At 42.2% G+C, this 27,791-nt stretch overlaps 1 protein-coding gene across 2 annotated transcripts in view; it reads left to right on the top strand.

The window, feature by feature from the left end:
• The first annotated feature begins 2,272 nt into the window (after positions 1-2,272).
• The window catches only part of LOC135559046 (disintegrin and metalloproteinase domain-containing protein 10-like), an 86,908-nt gene continuing 61,389 nt past the window's right edge, over positions 2,273-27,791 (top strand). Inside the window, exons 1-3 of one of the 2 annotated variants that reach the window (XM_064993388.1) lie at positions 2,273-2,446; positions 21,314-21,464; positions 26,009-26,073. Coding sequence is in view for 1 of the 2 variants with exons in the window: in XM_064993380.1 (XP_064849452.1) it covers positions 2,380-2,446; positions 21,314-21,464 (218 nt within the window). In the remaining variant the exon portion in view is untranslated. The remainder of the gene's footprint in view (positions 2,447-21,313; positions 21,465-26,008; positions 26,074-27,791) is intronic. The other variant, XM_064993380.1, reaches the window with a different exon arrangement.

Here is a 27,791-nt window from a genome sequence, read left to right as displayed (position 1 = left end):
TTCGAATTTTGTGAAAAACACTTAAAATGCTACTCTGTTGGCACTGAATGGCCGATCTGCATGAAACTTTATATATGGCTTTTATGGACAAAGGTCTCTTAATGCAATATTTTCCAGACTAGTACCTAAAACAACATGGTCACTATTGACCAATAAACATTCCCCTGTGCATGGTCTGCCACATAAATGCATATACATAAATCAGTCAAGGATATTCACATTGTAACACAATTTGTTGCACATGTTGCAGACACTGTCAAGACTCAACATATGCAAACGCATTCATATCGACTACACAGTGGTGCTACAATGGCACATGTTTATCTCTTGATCTGTTTGACTCAGAGCGCTGAAATGAGGCACACATGCTCAGGGATGCGAGTCTAGCTAACCCACATGATTTCTCAGACACCACCTGCCCGATTTTGAGATATTTGGGTGAATGATGCGTCTTGCCGTAGAGATCCAGCATTTACAAAATGACTCTGATTGGCCCAAGGGAGGCGCTGTAGTAATCAACTGTACGTACGTTAGTCACACGCAACCTCTCAGACACCACTGACCCGATTTGTATGAAACTTTGGCGAATGATGCGTCTTGCCATATAGATCCGTCATTTACAATACTACATTGATTGGCCCAAGGGGGGTGCTGCATTATTCGTGGGGGATTACATGTTTAATGTACCTCATACCTCTGCATTTTAATCTGGTACTGGTACTCCCTGTATATAACTCCCATATTGTGTATTTTATTGTCCCCCACGATGAAATTGGGGAAATGACTGTGTGGATCTGTCTCCGTCTGTAAATTCGTATGTTTGTCAAACGCTATATCTCAGACAGCACTGGCCCGAGTTTTGAAAAAACTTGGATTAATGGTGCGTCTTGCCAGATCTGGCATTTACAAAATTACACCGATTGGCCCAATGCAGGAGTTTATAGTAATTAACTGAATTGTTAGTCACACACAATATCTCAATTGGCCCAAGGAGGGGGCACTGCATAATTCGTGGAAACGACATATTTACCGTTGCCTTGTTACTTTATTTTCATTTTTATATGGATAGAATCCTAATGGCTGAAGTAATATTATCTTCACAAAAATGTGTGTGTGTATATGTGCGTGCGTGCGTGCGTGCGTGCATGCACGGGGAAGGAAGAGGTGCGTGGGTCTTCATCACCTTGTATCTGGTAGCAGCAGCAGACTGACAAGTTGAGGTTTCCAGTTCAGTCAGTGTAGTGGCTTTTTTTCTCCACACAGTGGCAGAAGCTACACAGTGAAAAGATCAGTGCTGTATGTCTGATGTACAGTATGTCTAATGGGAAATAAGAGATAAACGTTTTTTGCAGTCAATAGTTGGTGTTACAAAGAGAGCATTTTCTCTAACCTTGACCCATTCCTAACCTTAACCTAATTATTCTAACATGCTACGTTAATTCCCCTAACCTGCTACGTTAATTCTCCTAACCTGCTGCGGAAGTTCTCCTAACCTGTTACAAAACAGTCACATTCAACAAATTCACTATAAATTCAACACAAATAGCTGTCCCTGAGCAGTGCAACTGCATGTGGGGCCACACACCTCTATATCGATTGTTCCTTGAATTTAAAAAAATGTTTTCCCCCCAATTCATATATTCATTGACATTTCACAGTGGACTCTACTGTAGTGATGTACTGTATTCAGTACTGAAATCATATTCTATTAAATCGGGATACAGGGATATTTCTAAAACTCTGTCCAAGACAAATGTATTATTGCCAATACATGATATTGTATTGTACAAAGCCATGAGTGCATGGAACTCCCTTCCATCTTATATATCGCAAGTGAACAACAAACCTGGTTTCAAAAAACACATTAAGCAACACCTTACGGCACAACGCCTCTCCCCCAAGTGACCTACTTGTTGTTTGTATGTACTGACATGTATGTGTAACTGATAGATGCACACACACAACATGTTCATGTTTTCAAATGTAGGTAAATTGTAAAGTATTTGGTCTGTAATGTCTTTTTCGTTATATGTCGGACCCCATTAAGACTAGCTGTCGCCATTGGCGTCATCTAATGGGATCCTAATAAATAAAACATATTAATTTATAGCCTAACTTGATATTGAAAAGTGGCTTGGTTTGTCGCTGTTGAATTTAATTGCACTTTAACTGTTGTTTTCAACAAATATAAGCGGCCCTATCAAATTGTTGCGCTGGTGAGGTAGGAGGGACTAGTACTTGCCTACGCCTGACGTAAGGCGGTTGTAGACAAGCGGTGAAAGGCGGTTGTGAAGGTACTGCCATAAACAGAGCGCAGACTGCGCCTTTAAGAAGTGCAAATCGAAACAGTAAAGCATTCGCGGTGTCAATGTACTAACAATGAATTTAATCGATATGGTCTTGATACAACTCTTGCTGTTGTTTAATTGCTTATGGAATATTAAAGGTAAGTTTTGGCATTCTGATTCATACAGCAAGGAAAGTGGTTCATCGCTAGCTAGCTCGCTAATCGGATTGAGAAAATGGTAGCAAGCGAGCTAGGCTAGCAGCGTTAACGTTACCGAGCTGGGAGGGGTGCAGTTCCTGTTTTTTTACATTTATGGTTCCGCTAGGGACTACATCGAGAGAGCCTGCTCGAGCCTACGAAAGGTCCACCGAAGTGAAATAAGAATGTAACTGTGGTGGATATTTTTCTTAAGACATTCTCAACTATCTAGACTAATGTTTACTAAAAGTTATATAGTATCAACATACTAGTCCCAATTACTGCAGTTTAAGTCACGCTCTGTTAGTTCTGAGAATCAAGTACAGTGGTTCCCAAACCTGTAATGGGGTCCCCTGAGAATACGTGATGTTAACTTGTTAATTAACTTTTTATTTGATCTTCAACTGGGTATAGAAGAGAACTTGTTAGTGTCGACTAAGACCTATTAGAATATGCTTTCATAGTTCTGGACATCCGGCAGGACCTACAGTTGAGTAAATATGAACACACAGCATTAACTAATGTTAGGGATATACTTTTTCCAAATGGGGTCCTCTGTATTAGAGATTGGCCGATTATGATTTCTCAATGCCGATGCCGGTTATTGGAGGACCAAAAAAAGCCGATGTTGATTTTTATATATATAACAATACTGAATGAACGATGAACACTTTTATTTTAACTTAATATAATGCATCAATAAACTCTATTTAGTCTCAAATAAATAATGAAACATGTTCAATTTGGTTTAAATAATGCAAAAACAAAGTGTTGAAGAAGAAAGTAAAAGTGCAATATGTGCCATGTAAAAAAAGCTAATGTTTAAGTTCCTTGCTCAGAACATGAAAACATATGAAAGCTGGTGGTTCCTTTTTTAGTCTTCAATATTCCCAGGTAAGAAGTTTTACGTTGTAGTTATTATAGGACTATTTCTCTCTCTACCATTTGTATTTCATATACCTTTGACTACTGGATGTTCTAATAGGTACTTTGGTATTGCCAGCCTAATCTCGGGCGCTGATAGGCTTGAAGTCATAAACAGCGCAATGCTTGAAGCATTGCGAAGAGCTGCTGGCACACGCAGTAAAGTGCTGTTTGAATGAATGCTTACGAGCCTGCTGCTGCTTACAACCGCTCAGTCAGACTGCTCTATCAAATCATAGACTTAGTTATAACATAATAACACAGAAATACGAGCCTTACATCATTAATATGGTAAAATCCAGAAACTATCATTTTGAAAACAAACGTTTTTTTCTTTCAGTGAAATACAGAACCGTTCTGTGTTTTATCTAACGGGTGGCATCCATAAGTCTAAATATTGCTGTTATATTGCACAACCTTCAATGTTATGTCATAATTACGTAAAATTCTGGCAAATTAGTTCACAACGAGCCAGGCTGCCCAAACTGTTGCATATACCCTGACTCTGCGTGCAATGAGCGCAAGAGAAGTCACACAATTTCCCTTGTTAATATTGCCTGCTAACATGAATTTCTTTTAACTAAATATGCAGGTTTAAAAAATATACTTCTGTGTATTGATTTTAAGACAGGCATTGATGTTTATGGTTAGGTACATTCGTGCAACGATTGTGCTTTTTGTTAAATCATCCCCGTTTGGTGAAGTTGGCTGTCTTTGTTAGGAAGAAATAGTCTTCACACAATTTGCAACGAGCCAGGTGGCCCAAACTGCTGCATATACCCTGACTGTTGCACAGAACGCAAGAGAAGTGACACAATTTCCCTAGTTAAAAGAAATTCATGTTAGCAGGCAATATTAACTAAATATGCAGGTTTAAAAATATATACGTATGTATTGATTTTAAAACATTGTTGATGTTTATGGTTAGGTACACTGGTGCAAAGACGGTGCTTTTTTCAGCGAATGCGCTTGTTAAATCACCCGTTTGGCAAAGTAGGCTGTGATTCAATGATAAATTAACAGGCACCGCATCGATTATATGCAGCGCAGGACAAGCTAGATAAACTAGTAATATCCTCAACCATGTGTAGTTAACTAGTGATTATGTTAAGATAAGTTTAATGCTAGCTAGCACCTTAACTTGGCTCCTTGCTGCACTCGCATAACAGGTAGTCAGCCTGCCACGCAGTCTCCTTGTGGAGTGCAATGTAATCGGCAATGATCGGTGTCCAAAAATGCAGATTACTGATTGTTATGAAAACTTGAAACTGGCCCTAATTAATCGGCCATTACGATTAATCGGTCAACCTCTACTCTGTATATTCTAGTGTCAATTTAGGGTCTTGTGCAGTAAACGTTTGGGAACCACTGGTCTAGTAGCAAGTTAATTTGTGTAGATTTTTGCTGCCAAAGTGATTACATCCTAATGTACAGAATTTGCTAGCTATTTCGACAGAAAGGAAAAGGCTAATCATACATTGTGACTTGGTAAATTACATTTGTCATTCTCATGATGTGCCCAACTCACTGACTTTTCTTTCTGTATTTTATATGTACACAGCCTTGCTAGATCTCTATGGCTCTGATGCAAATATGACTTTATTTCTATGGTAGACTATAATTAGTTAGCTTAGAATTTTTAAAATACAGATCACTAATTTTGAATTAATTCAGCACTTAGACAACCTGAAAACATGACACATGGACAGGATGTCCCCTGTGATGCAGTAGCATGCATTAGAATAGACTTTCACTGACCCATGTAGGCTATTTCATAAACATGCCATCAAACATTTGACTTCATCATTAATCTTCACACTGTTAAGGTCCCACTCCATCTGGGTCTGACTACTGCTGAGTTGACTGTACGCCTCATCTGTCTGACATCGAATGCATTTTTCATTTCCCTCTCCTGTTTGTCATGGGCTAAAATACATATGCAGGGTCTGTTTTTTTTCTTACCTGCTCTGACAGTCAGACAGACAGTTTTTTTGTGTATGTGAACAAAGTGAGTAATTGATATGCCTGAAGCTGCTGTGGGCCTTGTGTTCCCCTGAGCATTGAGCTCCCCTGCAATTCCTGACTGGTGTCCTGTTTGTTTGTTTGTTTGTTTGTTCAGTGATGGGAACAGAAACATTCCACTGCAGATTAAGTGTTTCAGAGACTGCTCGGTCTGATTTAAATGATCAGGACTTGGATTTAATTTGAACCTCAAATTGTTATTGTGTTGTAAAATCCCCATATTGAAATTACTAGTGCATAATTTATCATCCTAATTAATTATTTTGTTTGTTGATTCCACTTGAGAACTCTCATTAGCTGATAAAGTAGAATGAACCATGTTTCATGGCTCTCCTCGGTGAGCTAATATTCCCACTCATTTGCATTAATCATGGGTGTTTGTTGACTTATATTATTCATGATGGCCAAGTTTGAGCCTTTCATTTGCCTATTTGACTTTTAGTGCAGTAATGACTCCAATCCATTCAAGGGACTGGGACATATGCTCAAATTCTAATACTTTAAAGTACATCCTTCCTCCCTGTCTTCAGCTGACCTTAGGGTGATAACTCTTCTGATGTGGATTGATTCGTGAAGCAACTCAATGTTAGCCATATTGGTTTTACCTACCATGTCTGGTCACGGTTCACTTGAAGGGCATAAAGAATAAATAAATGCTTTAAACAATGCCTTCAGCATCGAATTGGTTCATCCGACATGGGCCAGATGTTGAGTTGGGTCAGTTAGTCATTTTGAAGTCAGAGCTGTCAGACTAGTTGCAGAACTAAACAGAGCAGCAGCAGAGCTCTGTGTGAGGCACATGTTCCCTGGTGTGTCCTTGAGAGCGTTTGCTGCCAACTGAGAGCGTGTGAGCAGAAAGGATGCCACCTAGACTCCGTGATGGCTCACCACGATGTTTGCTGTCTGTGGAAAAGGGGATATGAGCCAGCCAGACTGTAACTCAAAGGTTTACTGAGGAAACAGAGTTCTCTTAGAGGACCATGACAATGTTCTTTCATAAATTAAAAAGATAAGTCCGCCAATGTCCAATCCAAATGCAATTTTAAAAGCACAGATTTGTATTCAAAGGGAGAGTTTGGGATTAAATTGGTCACCACTATAGCAATTCATGTCCTCTAGGTTTAGGCTATATGCTCAGAACCTCAGATTGTTGTACACTGAGTGTACAAAACATTAGGAACACCCTCCTAATATTGTGTTGCATGGACTTTATAAGGTGTCAAGCTTTCCACAGGGATGCTTTCCACAGTGGCTGGGTGGCCTTTGGGTGGTGGACCATTCTTGATACACGCGTGACAACCCTGAACACACTCAAACCAGTGCGCCTGCACCTACTACCATACCCCGTTCAAATGCACTTAAATCCCTCTGAATGGCATACATACACAATCCTTGTCTCAAGGCTTAAAAATCCTTCTTCACCCGGTGTCCTCCACTTCATCAACACCGATTGAAGTGGATTTAACAAGTGACATCAATAAGCAGTTCCTAATGTTTTGTACACTGTGTATAATCTTATACATTTTACTGGGAAGGCAAATTATATTATCAGGATTTGGGTTCTAATCTAGAATTCAATGCTAGATGCCACATGCAGATTAATAATGAATGTAAGAGATGTTGTCATAACCATAGATTTGATTCATGGGTGGATATTAATGATTTGTTAGGGTTTGTGATAACAGATTCTTCCCTTTTGACTCAAATATGTTTCCAGAGTTTAACATTAATTATTCATAGAGGGAAAGCAGGAGATCTGGCTAATCTGTTCAGTACCAGCTAAACATTTTTAGCTGGTACTGATCCAAAAGCCATAATTTCTAAAGAGGAAGTAGAGTAGGCAACCATGTTAATTAAACTAGTAACACCCCTATGTTCCAACGGATCATATTCTCTTCACCTGTTGAGATGCTGTCTTTTCACTTGCGCTGTGGGACTCCACACACCGGCTTCATTATCTCCCATTCTGTTGTTTCACGCAGACATTACATGGGGTGTGTGACTTCCCCGTACATTTGAATGTATTGGAGAGTATTTGCCAAGAGAAGATTAGAAGATGTCAGCGAGACTCAGAGAGAGAGACTCTGACGAAAGGCCTTGTTTGTATGTGGAGAATAAAAGAGTGTTTTGGAGCCATCAGGAGTCCTGTGCTTTGGTAGTACACAGTGGCTTGTCAGGGAGGCATAGCAAAGCCTTTCAGAATGTGGGGTTGTGGGAAAATATGTAATCCTGGATTCTATTTCCACTCACATATCCGAAGAACTTTAATGAGTCTCCACGATTGACATTGTTATAAAAACACTTGATATTGTGTTTTGTTAGTTTGAAGCATATAGAGCAGCATTCTAGTATATTCACATTCAGAAAGACAAATATTATTGACCATATTCAAGATGTGAAATGTCAGTGTCAGAAATGCAGAGGGGCTTTGTGCATTTTTGCCCCAAGATTTTCCAAATTTGCCCCTGAGAGCTCTTGATGGAAAAAGCTGCTGCAATCTTTTCAAAACAAGTCAACAGGGGCAAAATATGCCCCTAACTTTAGATATTTTTTTCTCCATTGGTATCACACTTCATACAGAATGTGTACACAAAGGATTCTCCTTGACTCATCCAATCAGATAAAGTGCACTCTGCTGGCAGCTATCTCCCCCAGCACTCCCCCGTCTTGCCCTCTTTGTTGTCAACATTCTTATTTTCAATGCAAGTTGTGAAAATGCTAGTGTTCTTGTCTGGTGTATTGTCAACCAAGGTCAGAGATTGCTTAATTAGATTTGCACTACTCAATGGCATCATTTCCATGTTCCAGGTGTTGCCTAATATCCAGGCTATAAACAAATAGGCCCTATGTATGAAATGCAGGGAAGTTTGTTTAGTGGTGGTATAGTATTGATACCCAAGGCAATATGACACTTCTTCACCTTAGGAGGAAATGTGATTCACACAATAGATTTTTTTTGCTCAAATAATTTAAACCTCTGAATAAGGCACAATTAACCCACAGCTCTATGTTATCATACTCCTACTGTAGTGCATGTAGGGTTAGAACATTCAATAAAGACACTCTCGCTCTCAGCTGGTCATAGTGTGTGGTTCTGCAATAGTGTAAACTCAGTAACATGATGGGCAGAGCTGTTTCCATTGTGTTCCATCCCAGGGTGAGCAGACAGAGTCGTGTGTGTGTGCACCACAAACATTCACTGTAATATTAAAACATTGGTCATGACAGGAAATTGATGCTTGTCTGTGTTTGTGAAAGGTTGAAAAACACAGGGAGGGAGTAAAAAAAAAAATAAGACCTTTTGATGTAATGTCACTGCTTTTGTGATGTCATAGGTTTCCTGGTTGACATGTCGACCTCAGCAATATGGATACTGAATGGTTTTTGTGTTTTATTTTGTTTAAAAAAATGTCTTAACATTTTCAAACAGTTCATTTAGTAAGGCCATAGAGACACATACCAGCTCTATTGGTAGTACAGTACTACACCTGCACCTGTCGACGACACAAGTTGTTCAGCTCACACTCCATTCTTACATTTATTAAACATATCATATAGAGCGTGTGTGGCAAGCTTACAATGCTGTCAAAAAAAACATTTGAGTGCGCTGACCCTGGTGCTAGAGGGGGTACAGCTAACCATGGTGCTAGAGGGGATATGCAGCTGGAGGTTGAATGTTTTGAAGGTGTACAGGACTATAAAATGTTTGGGAACCACTGTACTAGTCAAATTAGGCCTAGGCCCTCTGAAGACAGCATCAAGCAACAATTCAGGAAACTGAAACATGTAGCCAAGCCTGAACAATCAATAAGGATTACCAGTGATGTTCTACTGACAGGGACTTACCTACTTACAGTCATTGCTTATCAGACTCACCACATTGGTTTGTTGAAGCACCATTTCCTCTGTTGTTTTCTTTTTCGGGGAAACTGTGAAATGGTTGGCTAGTTTGTTCATTCTAATACTTGTGACATGGTGCCTGACATTTGTATTTCTATAGTGACTGTGTTCTCACATTCCCTGTCAGTTTGTTTTTCTGGCTTTATTCAGAGTGCATGGTTCTACCGCTAGTGTTTTGACTTGCCAATCAGTTTCCTGAAAGACAATAGTAAACTAACATTGACCTGAAAATGGTTCCTGTGTTAAATCGTGTTCCAGTGTCAAATCACTATTCCTTTCACAGCGATATCTCTTTCAGCTGGGAGCTGTAAGCAGCATCACATTCAGTTCTGACTTCATTATCAGTAAGCTCTTTGCTTGTTAACACAGACTACTAACTTGCCCTGCTTCTTGTTTCTTTGCTCTCTGCATCATATTCAAGTGGATGTTGAGCAGTAAGACTAGAATGAAGAAATCTACCCAAAACCGCAATGTTTTTTTGTGTGTGGGTGTGTGGGTGTGTGTGGGGGGGGCTAGTCTAGTTATAATTTTGTGCTAAGCCCTCAGCACACAGAAACATGCCTTCGCATCACAATCTCCTTTGGCCGTGACTTTCCACGGTAGGCTAGCCTAATTTTATGTGCAGACATTGTGCTGCGTGAGCCATACATAATATCTGCTTCATAATTATTTTAGCATTACATGAGCAATGGACCCCTGTACAGTAGTTCAGAGGAACTTCTTCTAAGCATGCATGGAATGAGGAGGAACATTGTACCTAGCTACTAATGATGAGGGAAAAATACATAGTTACAATTGTGCTTTGTTTTTCTCCTGCGGGCAGCGTTAGCTAGAGACAGCCAGCTGTCCCTGCGCCAAAACTCAAGTATTTTCCATCCCATCTTTAAAATAACAAATGGTGAGCCAACATGTTTTCAGCACTTTTTTATTTCCCCGACTGATCAAAACTCATTTTCTCGTGCTCTATCTGAAGCAGACATAACGTGAGCAATATGTTTGGAACATGAAATCACAATAAAATCACAGTATAGAATCGCAATCCATATCGTATCGGCACCAAAGTATCGCGCTAATATCATATTGTGTGGTCCCTGGCAATTCCCAGCCCTACTAGCTACATTATGCTTTTGTATTTCAGACCGCTGCCTTGACAATTGCCCATACAGGACTGCGGGTCTCCCAGACCCAAAAGCGTGTTTGTCCAAAAACATCTTCTGTCACCACTACCCATCGGATTAGTAGCTTCTCAGCGGTTAAAGGCTGCCGCTAGCCACAGGGACCACTGGACAGTGGACATGGCATTGGTCCACACCACAACAGTACCCACCAATGCCATTTTATTTGCATCCCTCAGTAGTCAATGGCTGGATGTCTTGTCAGGGATGTAGACTAGTGGTTTACCCATCACTCAGTGTTGTGGTATGGTGCAATAGCAGCCAGGAGAACAAGTGGTGGTGCCCTGAGCTCTCTGGCCTGTCAAACAACCTGCCTTTACCCAGCATGCTAATGTACGTGGAGGGTGACTCATCATGACCCAAGCTGTTTCCACTTCCTCTGTTCCTGTCAGTGGGTTCTATCTGGCCTGTCAAACTTGGCACCTCCGTGAGTGAGGATGAAGACTTCACTGAAATACTATTAACTAAGCTTACAGTATGAAGCCCACATGCACTACTTGTCATTGACAGCTCTGGCAATTTGGACAAGCAGGTGCATTCCAGCAGGATACAAATAAGGAGTAGCCAACATTTTTTCTTGCAAATTAGTGTTAGTCCTTTACCCTGCCAACTAATTCAAAGTCAGTGACTACTTGCAACACTTCAAATGGATTGACTAGGCAAACAACATTCTTGTATCTGCTCGGCATAGACCTATATTGTTTGGGGCAGCAGGTAAGCTAGTGGTTAGCGCGTTGGGCCAGTAACCGAAAGGTTGCTAGATCAAATCCCCGAGCTGACAAGTTAAAAATCAGTCGTTCTGCCCCTGAACAAGGCAGTTAACCCACTTCATAGGCCGTCTTTGTAAATAAGAATTTGTTCTTAACTGACTTGCCTAGTTAAATAAAGGTAAAAAATAAAATAAAAACATCTCGATTTGAATATTCCAGAGTGTTTTACATGAACTTTTTGTGGCTAGATAAGGGAGGAAATTATGTTAATGATTGACTTGCTAGTTATCACTTAAATGTTTTTGTTTTTTAATGAAATGAAAACACTTCATTATGCTGCCATATAGAGCACTGGGGTCACAGTCCTCACATGCCCCCCCTTCCTCTGGACAGTGACCCTGCACACAGATGTGGTGTGATAGGGAAAGGAAGGGCTGGGTTAGTGGGTTTGTACATAACATTCTAAATATTTCCCTTTTAGGACAGAGGTTTAACAGATGAGTATCACTGAAAGGCATATCCCCTGAAACTGTACATTGTACCAATAGAGGGAAAAATACATCCCATTGTCATGAAGTTTAAGTTATCTGGGTTTTGTTAAACTGTGACTAAATCTACTTTGTTGCAACTTCGGTTCTTAGAAACTGTCAGTGTTGCAATTACTAGGGCTGTGATGATACCAATATTTTTCCCATGACAAAAATGAAAACACACGAAGCAGACAAACCTCTTTGTTCTTTAACAATCTGCTGTATTTAAGTTGTGTGCTACAATTTGGAAATTAAATAAATGTGACTGGATGATAACCTAATGATGTTTGTTTCCAACATTTAGGGCTGTTATCCTAAAGAAGTTCAATCCTCATGTTTTTTTTTACTTGCCATGGTACTAACAAGTATCACCATACTGGTATCATGCCGGCCCTTGCAATTACTCAGAACAAATATTCAAATGAGAACGAACCTTGTTCTTTTAACCAAACATTTCAATTCAACTGAAGGCTGTTTTGCATAATAGTGTTGTCAATATTTTGTATGTCACTTCTCAAACACCAGCCCTTGCCAAATTGAGCCATATACAATGAGCTGTCTCTTTAGTCAAATAATTGCATTTCTCTCGTCTATTCTGCTTTATTCCACTGGTGTTGCATGTTAATAGGCTGTATGGGACAATGCATAGGCGATGTCATGCCCATGTATGGGGGTTGATGGAGGCAATCTGAGCGTGCTCTATTTTGTTTTCATACAAGGCCCCTCTGTTTCCTGATTGATTCATCATCTTCCCTTATTCTCACATTAAAAAGCCCACCAGCTCATGTGTTTCTGTCCATCAGTGTGCCACACTAGACTGCTACTGTCATTAGTCTATTTGTTGGGGGATGGCTAAGAAAAGCTAGTGTAAATCTCGGAATATTTTCTCCCTGACTCATTCATGAACATGTCATGGCAGGCCGGGTGTGGCCCCTGCTTTTTGAACAGTTTTTACTCCCACACACTAGGGCCACCAGGACAATACAATCGCTGTGTTTTACTGTGAGACCATTACCCCAGCAGCACTGTATGAGCTCCTCTCTTTAGGTAAGCACGGAGTGTCCCCTTCATATCAAACACAGCATTAGCTGATGACCATACATTTGTAATGGTGTTTTTAAACTAGTGTCTCAGGTAGTAGGCTAACGCATCAACAGCTGTGAGAATCTCAATATCTTTTGAACTTGTTTTTTTGTATGTCGATTAGTCTCCCTGCTCATGACGTTATAGACGGGTTGGTTGTTTAGCAACACAACCGACGCTTGGGCAACTGTGGGGAAAAACCGACAGGGTTGGCTTATATTGTTTACAGCATAAACTATATTTAGTCTCCAATGTTTATTTAAAATATAAATACAATTGCACAATGATATTGTTTCTCAAATACATTGTTACAGTTGTTGGTTAGCTAGCAAATTTGAGCTATATTGGCATAGACGTGACATCAGTAAAAACACCTCAAAACAAGACATGGTATCAAGATAAAACTAGCTTGAAAGAGCCACCTATGATTCCCACTCGGCAGCTTCTTATCATTTTTGCTAGCTATCTGGCCGTCCAGAAGAACCACATGGCCTTCTGCCCCATTGAAGCGGGTCCATTGTTTTCATGACGTTGCCAGCTAACCAGTCTACAACCAGCTAGCAGGTGGACTGCTAAAACAGCAACTAATTTGGTTCTTATCCTCAGGTGTGTTCGACTGTTCGCATCTGACCGTTCTTTAAAGCCTTTGTTGACTAGGAGTGGACTAATGATAACGCTTGGCGGATGAGCTGTTCTGTGCGGCGGTGTCTCGCGCTCCAGCTGTGTGTGTGTAAGCCTGTTTAGCATGGTAGAGAATTGAGCCACTGCTCTGGTGTCGCTGTAAGAGCCAGTCCCTCCCTGGCCGTGCTCCGTCTTCATTACCCAGAGTTGTGTGGAGGCACACTGTCAGAGAGTGCTCTTTAGCATCTGTGTCACAGCGCTTTAATGAAATTGATGGCCTATGTCTAAATCTGAGCCGGTCTTCATGCAGCTGAGCTCTCCTCTCAGGATTATGCTTTGCCTCCACAGTTCTCTCCACTGTCACACTTAGCCGTACTCTTGAATTCCTGCAAACTGAGTGCTTCATCAGCGGAGAGCTTGGAGACTGGGTAGATGTGCTCATTTAACTTTTTTAGGCACTGTCTTGACATTCTCTTGTTTTAATGTTAGGCATTTCTCTTTCACAAAAGGCATTTGTTTTTCACAAGTGGCAACATCCCTCCTTTTTAAGAATAATATTTTTGCTGTTTTGCCTTCAACTGTATATTCATCTAATCTCCTCAGATCCTCTTCTAGTCTACAGACGCATTCTGGAGGTAGGAGGAAAATCGAATGTGGAAAAAGGATTATTCTTCCCAGATGAAATGGTCTGCTGTCAACACTCTCCCTTCATAGAAACGCATTGTTCCTTTGCCACACTTGTGCTATGTGCTTAAAGTGTTTTTGTGTTCTAGTCTAGCAGATGTGAATATTCTTCTTTTTTTTCTCCCTCAGTATTTCTTGAGCCCTTTCAAATTCAAATGATTAAACGTTCTCAACTCTAGTACACAGCTGTCAGGGAAGAGGCTGTATTTTCCACCTAAGGAGCCCCTCAGTGTGAATGAAGTGGGATCATGCTCCCACCAATGGGAAGCTCTTCAGACACCAGACTGGACACACAGTCCCCTACTGTCCGGACTGACTAGTGACAGGAGCAGTTTGAACGTTTGCCCAGTGTTGCCAAGCTGTCTGGGCAGAGGAATATTCTCAGCTAGCATCAGCCAGTATAGTAGACAGTCTCAATAAGGCTCTAACACTGCAACCAGCCAGCATAGCATCAGTCAGCCAACTGCTGAGCTACATATGAGCAGGAGCCAGTGTCCTGTTCCTATGGGACTAGCTTTAATTTTAACCTGAAAAAGAACTGAATGAATAAGTGATGGCTGCTTCCATCCCGTGCTGATTGCTAAAAGTGTGACCGTTGCATCTAAAAGCTCTTTAAAAGCCTCCTGTTTCTACATTAATGTCCCCTCACTTTCCTGAAAAATAACAGCACCGTGACAGACCCCCAGGAGAGAGGGGTAGCCTCGTGTGGAATTGCAATGCATGTCAGTGTCCCTCGCTTAACGAGCAGCATTTATCCCCTAGCCAGAACTAGATAAGTGGAGAGTTTTATCACAGCCGAGCAGGTGGAGGCTGTGCCGTTGCTGCCTCCAGGAGAAAACTCCTTCTAACGCCGCTGATGACTACAAAGTTTTTAGTGACTTCTCCTTTCTTTTCTCTGTGCAGGTTTGCTTTGCTCAAACTGTGGAGTTTTTCTCATTCATTTCAACCACAATCACTAAGGAGAATTCAAAGGAACGGGAAATCTCTAGCTTCTGATCTAGGCTATATGCCTATAGGCTAAACATATACATACTTAGGTAGTACAACTGTTGGTGGCAACAAAGTCTTTGTCAAGGTTGCTCATAAGGCAAGGCAATCTAGAAAGTAAACTCCCTTACCTCAGAGTGGAAGATAGCTTTTTGTTCTAGTGGTATGGTTGACTCTGGGTTTACTCTGGAGTAGGGCTGTCCCTGACTCAAAAAAAGAAAATGTGTCTAAAACTTGAAATGGTGCCATGTTTACTGGTTGCTCAGGACGTAAAGGGAAAGTTGGATGAGTGGAATACATTTGATTAGTTGTGGAAAATACCTTCTGTTTCTTTATTTGCAGTAAGTAGCGAGCCCTGCATGCATATTATGTGTGCCAAACAGGTGCTGTTAGATGACTATAGCTTTCTGACTGTTTGGCACAATGTAAACACTAATTAAATGATAAGCGTACCATAGTCAATTTTGTATATATTTTTTTTAAGCCTTTTCCAGCGGTCGACTAAATTGGGTCAGCCGTACTCTGGAGCGTGGTGTACTAATGACCAGGTTTTGATAGCAGTTGGTTACATAATGGTGCTACTCCTCAGCTTTATTGAAGAGTATGTAAGCCTTTTTCATGTCTTAGTCGTGACAGACTTTCAGCATGCTTATAGAGAAGACCACTCAACATGTACTGCAATGACACAAATGACTGATGATTGGTGGAAATAAATTGATAAGAATGTCAAATCAAATGGATTGGTCATGTACACATGGTTAGCAGATGTTGTTGTGAGTGTCGCAAAATGTTTGTGCATCCAGTTCTGACAGTGCAGTAATATCTAACAAGTAATCTAACAATTGCCTAATACACACATCTAAGTGAAGGAATGGAATAAGAATATATACATATAAATATATGGATGAGCAATGACCTAGCAGCATAGGCAAGATGCAATAGATGGTATAAAATACAGTATATACATATGAAATGAGTAATGCAAGATATGTAAACATTATTAAAGTGACTAGTGATCCATTTATTAAAGTGGCCAATGATTTCAAGTCTGTTTGTAGGCAGCAGCATCTGTGTTAGTGATGGCTGTTTAACAGTCTGATGGCCTTGAGATGGAGACTTAACAGCTTCTCGGTCCCAGCTTTGATGCACCTGCACTGAACTTGTTTTCTGGATGGTAGTGGGGTGACCAGGCAGTGGCTCGGGTGGTTGTTGTCCTTGTCACAGGAAGGCAAAAAAGATAGTCATCGGGTGCTGTAGAGTGTCCTGGAGGGCAGGTAGTTTGCCCCTGGTGATGTGTTGTGTAGACCGCACCACCCTCTGAAGAGCCCTGCTGTTGTGGGCAGTGCAGTTGCTGCACCAGGTGGTGATACAGCCCGACAGGATGCTCTCAAATGTGCATCTGTAAAAGTTTGTGGGTTTTGGGTGACAAGCCAAAGTTCTTCAGCCTCCTGAGGTTGAAGAGGCGTTGTTGCGCCGCCTTTGTCCGTGATGTTTACGCCCAGGAACTTAAAACGTTCTCGCTTCTCCACTGCTGTCCCTTCGATGTGGATAGGGGGTGTGCTCACTCTGCTGTTTCCTGAAGTCCACGATCATCTCTTTTGTTTTGTTGATGTTGAGTGATGGGTTGTTTTCCTGACACCACACACCGAGTGCCCTCACCACCTCCCTATAGGCTGTCTCGTTGTTGTTGGTAATCAAGCCCTCTACTGTTGTGTCGTCTGCTAACTTAATGATTGAGTTGGAGACGTGCATGGCCACTCAGCGTTGGGTGAACAGGGAGTACAGGAGGGGGCTGAGCACGCACCCTTGTGGGGACCAGTGTTGAGGAACAGCGATGTGGAGATTTTTCCTACCTTCACCACCTGGGGGCGGCCCGACAGGAAGTCCAGGACCCAATTGCACAGGGCGGGGTTGAGACCCAGGGCCTCAAGCTTGAGTTTGGAGGGTATTATGGTGTTGAATGCTGAGCTGTAGTCAATGAACGGCATTCTTCCATAAGTATTCCTCTTGTCCAGATGGGATAGGGCAGTGTGATGGCGATTGCATCATCTGTTGACCTATTGGGGCGGTATGCAAATTGAAGTGGGTCTAGGTTGACAGGTAAGGTGGAGGTGATATGATTCTTGACTAGTCTCTCAAAGCACTTGTGACAGAAGTGAGTGCTATGGGGCGATAGTCATTTAGTTCAGTTACCTTTTGCCTTCTTGATTACAGGAACAATGGTGGTCATCTTGAAGCATGTGGGGACAGCAGACTGGGATAGGGAGATATTGAATATGCCGGCCGTGTCTGTGGCACTGTATAAAAATGATTTTGTTGGCATTTACATATATCCCCATTACCAGTAAAACATCATCAAAACCAATTTATTTCACTTACTTGCTGTACTGTTTTCGTTGTTCAGTAGTTTCATTCTCAACCAGGATTTCATCATACGTGTCAAGCAGTGAAGTTTCAGCTCTGTCTGTCCGTGGCCTCTCTTGCTCGGTGCGCACTGTCACTGTGTCCGTTTCCATCTTGTCCAGCTGTGTATGTAACATTTCACGTAAACCCTGTTTCTTGTCTGCATCGAAGTTGCAGTCCTTATGCCTAGCATTGAGCATGGTGGCGACGCAGTAAAGAGGCTCAGAGAGAATGCCACTGAATCGCTTGTTCACAGCCTCGAGTACTTTTGTAAGTTTTAACCCCACGGTCTGTGTTGGCAGTTTTGTTGAGCAGGACTTTCAATGCCATGACAGAGGATATCACGTCTGCTGCAGACGCAGTTGATGAGCTTATTTATCCAGTCAGTTGTTCGAATGGAGCTAGGAGTGTGTTCCTGTTTGAAACATGTTCTCAAATGGCATCAGCGGTAGGACAACCAGCACATTCTTGAACATGTGCTGTCAGGCTCATGAGGCTGACATTGCTGGTCCAAATGTCAGTCGTGAAGCAAATTGCAGTGACGCCCATAGCAAGTAGCTCATGGATGTGCGTTTCAACAATACTGTGTAACTCCAGTAGGGCAACACCAGAAGAATACCGTCTACTTGATAGTGTGTACCAGGGCTCAAGGTGCTCGACCAATCGGTGAAAGACGACAGAACGGTTGATTGTCAAGGGCAATGAATTCCATTATCTTGTTGTTTTAATGGATTTCCCCTTTTTGAGTTGTCTCGCTGAAATGTTCTTCCTCTTTCAAATTACTGCTCCACTTGAACGCGTTTAGTTGTTGGAAGTGTGCGCTTAGTGTTTTTCTGCTTTTGTTTTGTGTAGCGCTGTATTTTTCGTGTCATTACGTCATCTACCTACGTTATATAGGTATGCACGTCATCTACCTACGTTATATAGGTATGCACGTCAGCTACCTACGTTATATAGGTATGCACGTCAGCTACCTACGTTATATAGGTATGCACGTCATCTACCTACGTTATATGGGTATGCACGTCATCTACCTACGTTATATAGGTATGCACGTCAGCTACCTACGTTATATAGGTATGCACGTCAGCTACCTACGTTATATGGGTATGCACGTCATCTACCTACGTTATATAGGTATGCACGTCAGCTACCTACGTTATATAGGTATGCACGTCATCTACCTACGTTATATAGGTATGCACGTCAGCTACCTATGTTATATAGGTATGCACGTCATCTACCTACGTTATATAGGTATGCACGTCAGCTTTGACATCGGTCTAGACATCGGGCCGACGCTGGTATTTTTAGCTAATATCGTCCGATTTCCGATATGCTCACCGATATATATCGTGCATCCCTACCTCTCCCACGTGACCTACTTGTGTGTTGGTACTGACATATGTAACTGATAATGCGCACACACACTACATGTTAATGTTCTTAAATGTATGTAAATTGTGAAGTCTTTTGCCTGTAATGTACTTTTTGTTACGCATCGGACCCCAGTAAGACGAGCTGTCACCATTGGCGTCTGATAATGAGGATCCTAATCAATCAAATCAAGTTACTAATCTCTGCTTAACCACCTTTGAGGGTTTTCACACTCTCTCATTACCAGTTCTCAGGTTGACTTTTTGTGATAAGTGTTTCCCACAGTTCACAGCTCAAATTGCAGTGTTTTACAGTACAAAGAAGGAAGGAAACTTTAAGAAATCTAAGCTGTTCATTTGGTTTGCTAACTTTCTAGCTAAGTGGCTATATTTCAATCTCAAGCTTATTTTCTTAATGCAGAGATATTCATACAGCCCAACCCTAGGCATGGCATACATCAAAATGCTTACTTGCAGGTTCCTTCTTGACAATGCAAAAACAATAAGGAATAATAACAGATAAGAATACGAAGATAAAGTAAATGGCTCAGTAGAATACATATTTTAGCATAAGTATAATACAGGAAGGCACAATTTTATAGTCCAATATTTACACGTGTTATGGGTAAGGGGGTCCGTGTATAAACTGAACAGTATAATAAGAGTCTGCAGCTGCCGTTGTGATGTTTTATGTGTGCTAAGGTGCGGAGAATTGGGGCAGGTGGTCAGTCCAGTTCAAGTACTGAGCAGTCTGATGGCTTGTAGATACCAACAGTCTCAAGGACAGTTTCTATCAGACCTCATGCTCCGATACTGTCTGCCCGGTGATAAGGGAGAGCAGCTCGTGGCTGAGGTGTGTGGGGTCCTTAATGATGCTGCATGTCTTACTCAGGCACGGTTTTTATGTAGATGTCCTGGAGCATAGTCCCAGTGACGTACTGGTCCATCTTCACCACCCGCTGGAGGGCCTTGTGGACGGTGCAATTCGTGTACCAGGCCGTGATGCAAACGGTCCGGATGCTCTCAATGGTGCAGCGGTAGTATTTGGAGATGACCCAGGGCAGCATGCCAAATTTCTTCAGCCCCTTAGGAAGCAGAGACTCTGTTATGCCCTCTTGCATGAATGGTGGGGTTGGTGTTGGTCCGTGACAAGTCCTCAGTGATGTGGAAGCCAATGAACATAAAAATCCTGACTCTCTACTGCAGTCCCGTTGATTTGGATTGGGGTATGTTCCCTCTTCTGCTTCCTGAAGTTAACAATCAGCTCTTTTGTTTTGCTGATGTGGAGGGAGAGGTTGTTGTCATGACACCACAATGCTAGGTCACTTACCTCCTCCCTATAGGCTGACTCATCGTTGTTGTTTATCAGGCCTACAACCCGTGGTGTCGTCAGCAAACTTGATGATGGAGTTGGTGTCGTGTAAAGCCAACATGAATGAGGCTATGTAATGTTTTTGAACCTTTTTTCACAGTACATCAAATTTAAAGTGCTCTGGTGATTACATTTTTTTTTTAATAAACCTCTGGAATTGGAAGGGAAACAAAAAATCTCTCTGAAGTTTGACAAATGGCAATTTTTCTGTGTTGGTGGAGTTTCTCTGCTGTAATGTGTTTCTGGGGGAGGGGGGAGGGAAGATGAGACTGGGGCTAGGGATTGGATCACATCAGTGTAGAGATGCCTGGAACCCCTGCTAGGAGCTGGAAATGATGAGAATGGTGTTTGTCAGATAATAAAGTGGTCTGAGTCAGCAGGAGGCAGACTAAAGGGTGTCTAGCTCGCTGCTCTTGATGGGAATCACTCTAGGTCCCTATGATGGGAATCACTCTAGGTCCCTATGATGGGAAGGAGAATGGGGATATATTTTGCAGCACACTGCAGTCTTTTGCTTATCATCTACTCAACTTGTGGAAGTTTTTTTTCTTTTTCTCCTCAGCATTTCAACACTAAATCTCTTATATTGGAATGGGAAAAGTGAATGAAGCAAATATATACCATTGGGCCTCTATAGTATCTTGTGGGTGCAGGTGTCCTTCAAAAGTGAAGCTATTCTTAGTCCCAAAAACAGTGCTTGAGGAAGTAACATCTTTATCCAAGGAAGGATGAAATGGAAAACACACACACACACACACACACAGTCTAAATCAATGGTGAGAATGAGAGAAATACACACAGCCTGCTGTTGTATTATTCATAAGATACTTGTGAATCTAGTCAAGGCTAAAGCTTTCATAATGAGGGATTATGTGTCATGGTCTCGGGTTAAAAATAATTCCTAATAGACTAGCTACGTTTTGAAGTAGTGCTGTTCTGAAGTTTTGTCACTGCACCCAATGCCTACCTGCCGGTGAGGAATGAGTTGTTTTGACTTTTTAATTGGCCATTAAAAGTCTGTTTTCACCTCTGTTCCTGCAGGTCAGTATGGAAACCCTCTGAACAAGTACATCCACCACTATGAGGGCCTGTCCTACGACACCGAGGCCCTGCACAGCAACCACCAGAGAGCCAAGAGGGCCGTCTCCCATGAGGACAAGGTCCTGCAGCTTGACTTCCACGCACATGGAAGGTACGTCACACTCTTTAGTCTAGTGTAGCTTGCCAAATCTGTAGTGCTTTAGCCAACTCATCTGATTTATTGTTGTCATGCCATTAATTTACCAATTATTGACTGACGTGACAATGTCAGTCAGAGGAGTTGGATAGAATACTAACAGATCTGGCTTCTGCTTTCCAGGCAAGTCGAGCGTCACGCCCAACTAAACAAACCTGTCGATGCTCGTAGTAAATAACTGACCTGTGACGTGTTTTCCTGCATGAGCGAAAGCTTCTTTTTTTTTTTATCAAGGGAGGAATTTCCCAATGAAGTCTGTGTGGGGTTTTGGATTACAGGGGTATCTTAACATGGGATCAGGAGCAATTCTGAGCCCTGGACTCTTGTGAGCCAACATTCCCACACTGGCTGGGACTCTGAGAGAGCGTTGTGGTAGTCTGGCTTGGCATTGTGCACCAGTGTGATACAGGGATAGCCTACTGGAAGGCAGAGGGTGTTCACTGGTAACCAGGCCTAAAGTGTTGTTATATCAGCCTGCAGCAAGCTACTTCTTCTCATAGGCACCCACCTATTCCTACCAAATGTTTAATATTCTGTCCTTGGCTGACTCTGTGCCTGTCTGTATGTGGGATGGGTTTGTGGTTATTGGGTTATTAAATCCAGCTGATTGTAGTCTCCAGCTATCTCTGACCTTGACTGATATGGTCACCAAGCCAAACAGAAACCTAGAGATTAATGTGAAGAGATAGAAAAGATGTACATGCATCTAAGAGAAGTTCTGCTGTCTGGATTTTGGTTAATCCAGAATGCTTTGTTTGAGGAATGATGGCCAGGAGCTCGCTCCCTCCCTTCCCCCACACATAATCTACTGTTTCTATTTCAGATGGTGGATAAAGTCTTACCGATTTGGGGACTAGCAGTCCATGTTACCACCTGTCTCTTAACTAAGATGACCCTCACCCTCCCAACAGGGCAAAATCCTCTCTGTCCTCCTCTGACAGTTACAAACCGTCAGTACAGGACTGTGTTTTATTCCGCCAGCTCTGTTCTCTCTCCTCTATCTCTCTCCTCTCTCTCTCCTCTTTGCCACGGGAGCGGTATTGAGTCCTGACCTTGACATGTGGATTCACTCCCAGTGGAGGGAAGAGGGTATCGTCCTCTTGTGTAACAGACAACAGCAGCAGTGCAGACTGGCAGTGCAGACTGGCAGTGCAGACTGGCAGTGCAGACTGGCAGTGCAGACTGGCAGTGCAGACTGGCAGTGCAGACTGGCAGTGCAGACTGGCAGTGCAGAGGTTCCTTTGGGAGCTGCAATACAGCTAGACCCATCTCTGCTATAGTGTTACCTACCTTCTAATCCCAAAGCTACTGGGCAGAGGACTCTTGTCACTGGGAAGTTTTTGTGTCTGTACAATGTGCATGTCACTTTCCCATCATTATGATATTCATGTCAGTTTTAACCCATCCCCGGCTTAAATCACATCAGTCCTATTCTGTTCAAGTAGACCCTAGTTCATCTCTTTCATAATGGAACCATTTTATGTTTTGGAAACATTTACTTTGGGTGATAACACAGCGTAGAGTTCCTGCTATCTGTATTTCCAGCTAGCAGTGTTGTGGTCTCCCAGGAATGGAGAGAACAGGCTGCAGTGGTCACTTCCTGCTTGTCTGTTTCAGAGGACCGTTTCATTCACTGCTTGTTCTGGAGATAGCCCTGCAGGTGTTCACATTGTCTCCCAGTAACTACACCAGATGGGTTGAATGTGCTAGTTAAGCAGTCAAAACACTGCCTCTTCTCTGTGTAGAACAGAGCTCATAATTATTCAGTGCCTGGACTGAAGGGGAAAATGCAGCTTTTCTGGAGATTGCACGTCTTGTACACCTCCCACCCTTCGCTGTGCCTTGAACGAGCTCATCAACCAACCAACACTTTCAAACTGGGACACGCGCACTTGTTCGTACATTCATTCGTTCGTACATTCATTCGTTAATGCGTACATGCATGCATGCATACATGCATGCATGCATACATGCATACATGCATACATACATACATACATACATACATACATACATTTATTTATTTATTTATTTGAAGTCGGAAGTTTACATACACCTTAGCCAAATACATTTCAACTAAGTTTTTCACAATTCCTGACATTTAATCCAAGTAAAAATCCCCTGTTTTAGGTTAGGATCACTTCTTTTGTTTTAAGAATGTGAAATGTCAGAATAATAGTAGAGAGTGATTTATTTCAGCTTTTATTTCTTTCATCACATTCCTAGTGGGTCAGAAGATTACATACACTCAATTAGTATTTGGTAGCATTGCCTTTTTAAATTGTTTAACTTGGGTCAAACGTTTTGGGTAGCCTTCCACAAGCTTCCCACAATAAGTTGGGTGAATTTTGGCCCATTCCTCTTGACCGAGCTGGTGTAGCTGAGTCAGGTTTGTAGGCCTCCTTCCTCACATACGCTTTTTCAGTTCTGCCCACAAATGTTCTATAGGATTGAGGTCAGGGCTTTGTGATGGTCACTCCAATAGATTGACTTTGTTGTCCTTAAGCCATTTTGCCACAACTTTGGAAGTATGCTTGGGGTCATTGTCCATTTGGAAGACCTATTTGCGACCAAGCTTTAACTTCCTGACTGATGTCTTGAGATATTGCTTCAATATAGCCACATAATTTTCCTCCCTCGTGATGCATCAATTTTTGTGAAGTGCACCAATCCTTCCTGCAGCAAAGCACCCCTACAACATGATGTTCTCCACCCCTATGTTTCACGGTTGTGATGGTGGTGTTCGGCTTGCAAGCCTCTCCATTTTTCACCCGAACATAACAATGGCCAAACAGTTCTATTCTTGTTTCATCAGACCAGAGGACATTTCTCCAAAAAGTATGATCTTTGTCCCCATGTGCAGTTGCAAACTGTAGTCTGGCTTTTTTATGGGGGTTTTGGAGCAATGGCTTCCTCCTTGCTGAGCGGCTTTTCAGGTTATGTCGTTAATGGACTCGTTTTACTGTGGATATAGATACTTTTGTACCGGTTTCCTCCAGCATCTTCACAAGAACCTTTGCTGTTGTTCTGGGATTGATTTGCACTTTTCGCATCAAAGTACGTGCATCTCTAGGAGACCGACCGCATCTCCTTCCTGATCAGTATAACGGCTGCGTGGTCCTATGATGTTTATTCTTGCGTACTATTGTTTGTACAGATGAACGTAGTACCTTCAGGCGTTTGAAAATTTCTCCCAAGGATGAACCAGACTTGTGGAGGTCTCCAATTTTTTTTCTGAGGTCTTGTCTGATTTTTCTTTTGCTTTTCCCATGATGTCAAGCAAAGAGTTACTGAGTTTAAAGGTAGGCCTTGAAATACATCCACAGGTACACCTCCAATTGACTCAAATGATGTCAATTAGCCTATCAGAAGCTTCTAAAGCCATGACATCATTTTCTGGAATTTTCCAAGCTGTTTAAAGGCACAGTCAATTTAGTGCATGTAAACTTCTGACCCACTGGAATTGTGATACAGTGAAATAATCTGTCTGTAAACAATTGTTGGTCAAATTACTTGTGTCATGCACAAAGTAGATGTCCAAAAGACTTGCTAAAACTATAGTTTGTTAACAAGAAATTTGTGGAGTGTGTGAAAAAAGAGTTTTATTGACTCCAACCTAAGTGTATGTAAACTTCCGACTTCAACTGTACATACATACATACATGCATACACTTGCACATTGAAACGCACACATTCTTTCTTATTGTGCGTGGTTGCGTCACTGTCCAAGCTGTTAGTAAAGGTGTTTCTCCATCTCTCTCTCATTCTCTCTCCTTCGCCGTGGCCTGCTGTGTGAATGGTGTTGTGAGACCTAAAAATATTCTATCCCAGGAGCCCTGTCATTTTCAACACTCCTCCTTTGCTCCTTTCTTCACCACTGTCTTCTGAAGGTTTTGTGTGGGGGACTGATCAGAACACCTCCCCCTGTACTGCTTACACTCTACAGCATGACATCATTAGCCCCTTGGAAACAGCAGGAGCTGCTTGTGTGGGCGGCAGTCACAGCTAACGTTAACTTCATGTGAACGTTTTCCTCAGCCATGTCTTTTCTGCAAGCCCTTTGCTCTCTGGTGTGATGTTCACCCTGGAGTGTAGTGTGATACATCAGGTGGTTTAACAGGCCAGGTGAGTATCTGTTGTGAAGAAAACATATTGAGAGGATGGTGCACAACAGTACATGTCTTCATTCATTCACCCTGTTTGGGCAGCCTATCTAACATTCTCCTGAATTGCCAACATTCCAATAATGGTCATGGAATGATTGAATGTTTGGGTTGGATAGTTCTGAGGGCTTTTCAGATCTCCATTCCAGCCGCTGAGCACCGCCCTTATGACTGAGAACATGTGATGAGGGTAGCGTCTGAGCTAGCACACCAAGGGCGGCATTCCACCTCCGAACCCCACCCCAATTTTTTTGTGTGCACTTTCTCTCTCTGTCTAGCATGAGCTGGAGGGAATTACTTAAATTGACTTACACCAGTCTTTCTTTTTACATCCAGTGTGAACGAGTGCAGCCTCGAGTAGAAGGGTTAAGAATCAGACTGCCCAGCTGATATTGACTTCTGTAAGTGAAGACTGAACTGCTGACTGTTTCCTCCTCCCCGTGTGACCTTTGTATTGTGATGAGCATGCAGTCTTACTCCACGCCTCCGTCACAGCCAAGGCAGTGTTGTCTGGTGATTAGGAGGCACAGAAAAGCCCTTTTGTTTGCCCACACTCACATCACTCCCCTCCTCCCACTCCAACACTATGAGCAGCTAGATCAAGGTACCCGATAGGGCAATCCTGAGGCTTTGTACAGTGTAGGATCACATGCCAGGGTACAGAACAGTACAGAATACTAAAAGGGTTCAGTGCCAGAGTACAGTATAGAATACTAAAAGGGTTCAGTGCCAGAGTACAGTACAGAATACTAAAAGGGTTCAGTGCCAGAGTACAGTACAATACAGAATACTAAAAGGGCTCAGTGCCAGGGTACAGTATAGAATACTAAAAGGGTTTGAGTGCCAGGGTACAGTACGGAATACTAAAATGGTTCAGTGCCAGGGTACAATACAAAATACTAAAAGGGTTCAGTGCCAGGGTACAGTACAGAATATGAAAAGGGTTCAGTGCCAGGGTACAGTACAGAATACGAAAAGGGTTCAGTGCCAGGGTACAATACAGAATACGAAAAAGGTTCAGTGCCAGGGTACAGTACAATACAGAATACTAAAAGGGTTCAGTGCCAGGGTACAGTACAATACAGAATACTAAAAGGGTTCAGTGCCAGGGTACAGTACAATACAGAATACTAAAAGGGTTCAGTGCCAGGGTACAGAACAGTACGGAATACTAAAATGGTTCAGTGCCAGGGTACAGTACAGAATACTAAAAGGGTTCAGTGCCAGGGTACAATACAGAATACTAAAAGGGTTCAGTGCCAGGGTACAGTACAGAATACGAAAAAGGTTCAGTGCCAGAGTACAGTACAGAATACTAAAAGGGTTCAGTCCCAGGGTACAGAACAGTACGGAATACTAAAATGGTTCAGTGCCAGGGCACAGTACAGAATACTAAAAGGGTTCAGTGCCAGAGTACAGTACAATACAGAATACTAAAAGGGTTCAGTGCCAGGGTACAGTACAATACAGAATACTAAAAGGGTTCAGTGCCAGGGTACAGTACAATACAGAATACTAAAAGGGTTCAGTGCCAGGGTACAGTACAGAATACTAAAAGGGTTCAGTGCCAGGGTAGTACAGTACAGAATACAGAATAAAAAGGGTTCAGTCCCAGGGTACAGAACAGTACGGAATACTAAAATGGTTCAGTGCCAGGGCAGTACAGAATACTAAAAGGGTTCAGTGCCAGAGTACAGTACAATACAGAATACTAAAAGGGTTCAGTGCCAGGGTACAGTACAGAATACTAAAAGGGTTCAGTGCCAGAGTACAGTACAATACAGAATACTAAAAGGGTTCAGTGCCAGGGTACAGTACAGAATACTAAAAGGGTTCAGTGCCAGGGTACAGTACAGAATACTAAAAGGGTTCAGTGCCAGAGTACAGTACAATACAGAATACTAAAAGGGTTCAGTGCCAGAGTACAGTACAGCATACTAAAAGGGTTCGTTGCCAGGGTACAGTACAATACAGAATACTAAAAGGTTTCAGTGCCAGGGTACAGTACAATACAGAATACTAAAATGGTTCAGTGCCATGGTACAGTACAGTACAGAATACTAAAAGGGTTCAGTGCCAGGGTACAGTACAGAATACTAAAAGTGTTCAGTGCCAGGGT

The sequence above is a fragment of the Oncorhynchus masou genome, chromosome 2 (assembly GCF_036934945.1).
Source record: "Oncorhynchus masou masou isolate Uvic2021 chromosome 2, UVic_Omas_1.1, whole genome shotgun sequence".
Lineage (NCBI taxonomy): Eukaryota > Metazoa > Chordata > Actinopteri > Salmoniformes > Salmonidae > Oncorhynchus > Oncorhynchus masou.
Note: the sequence above shows the minus strand (reverse complement) of the source record. Positions and strands in the feature narration are given on the sequence as shown.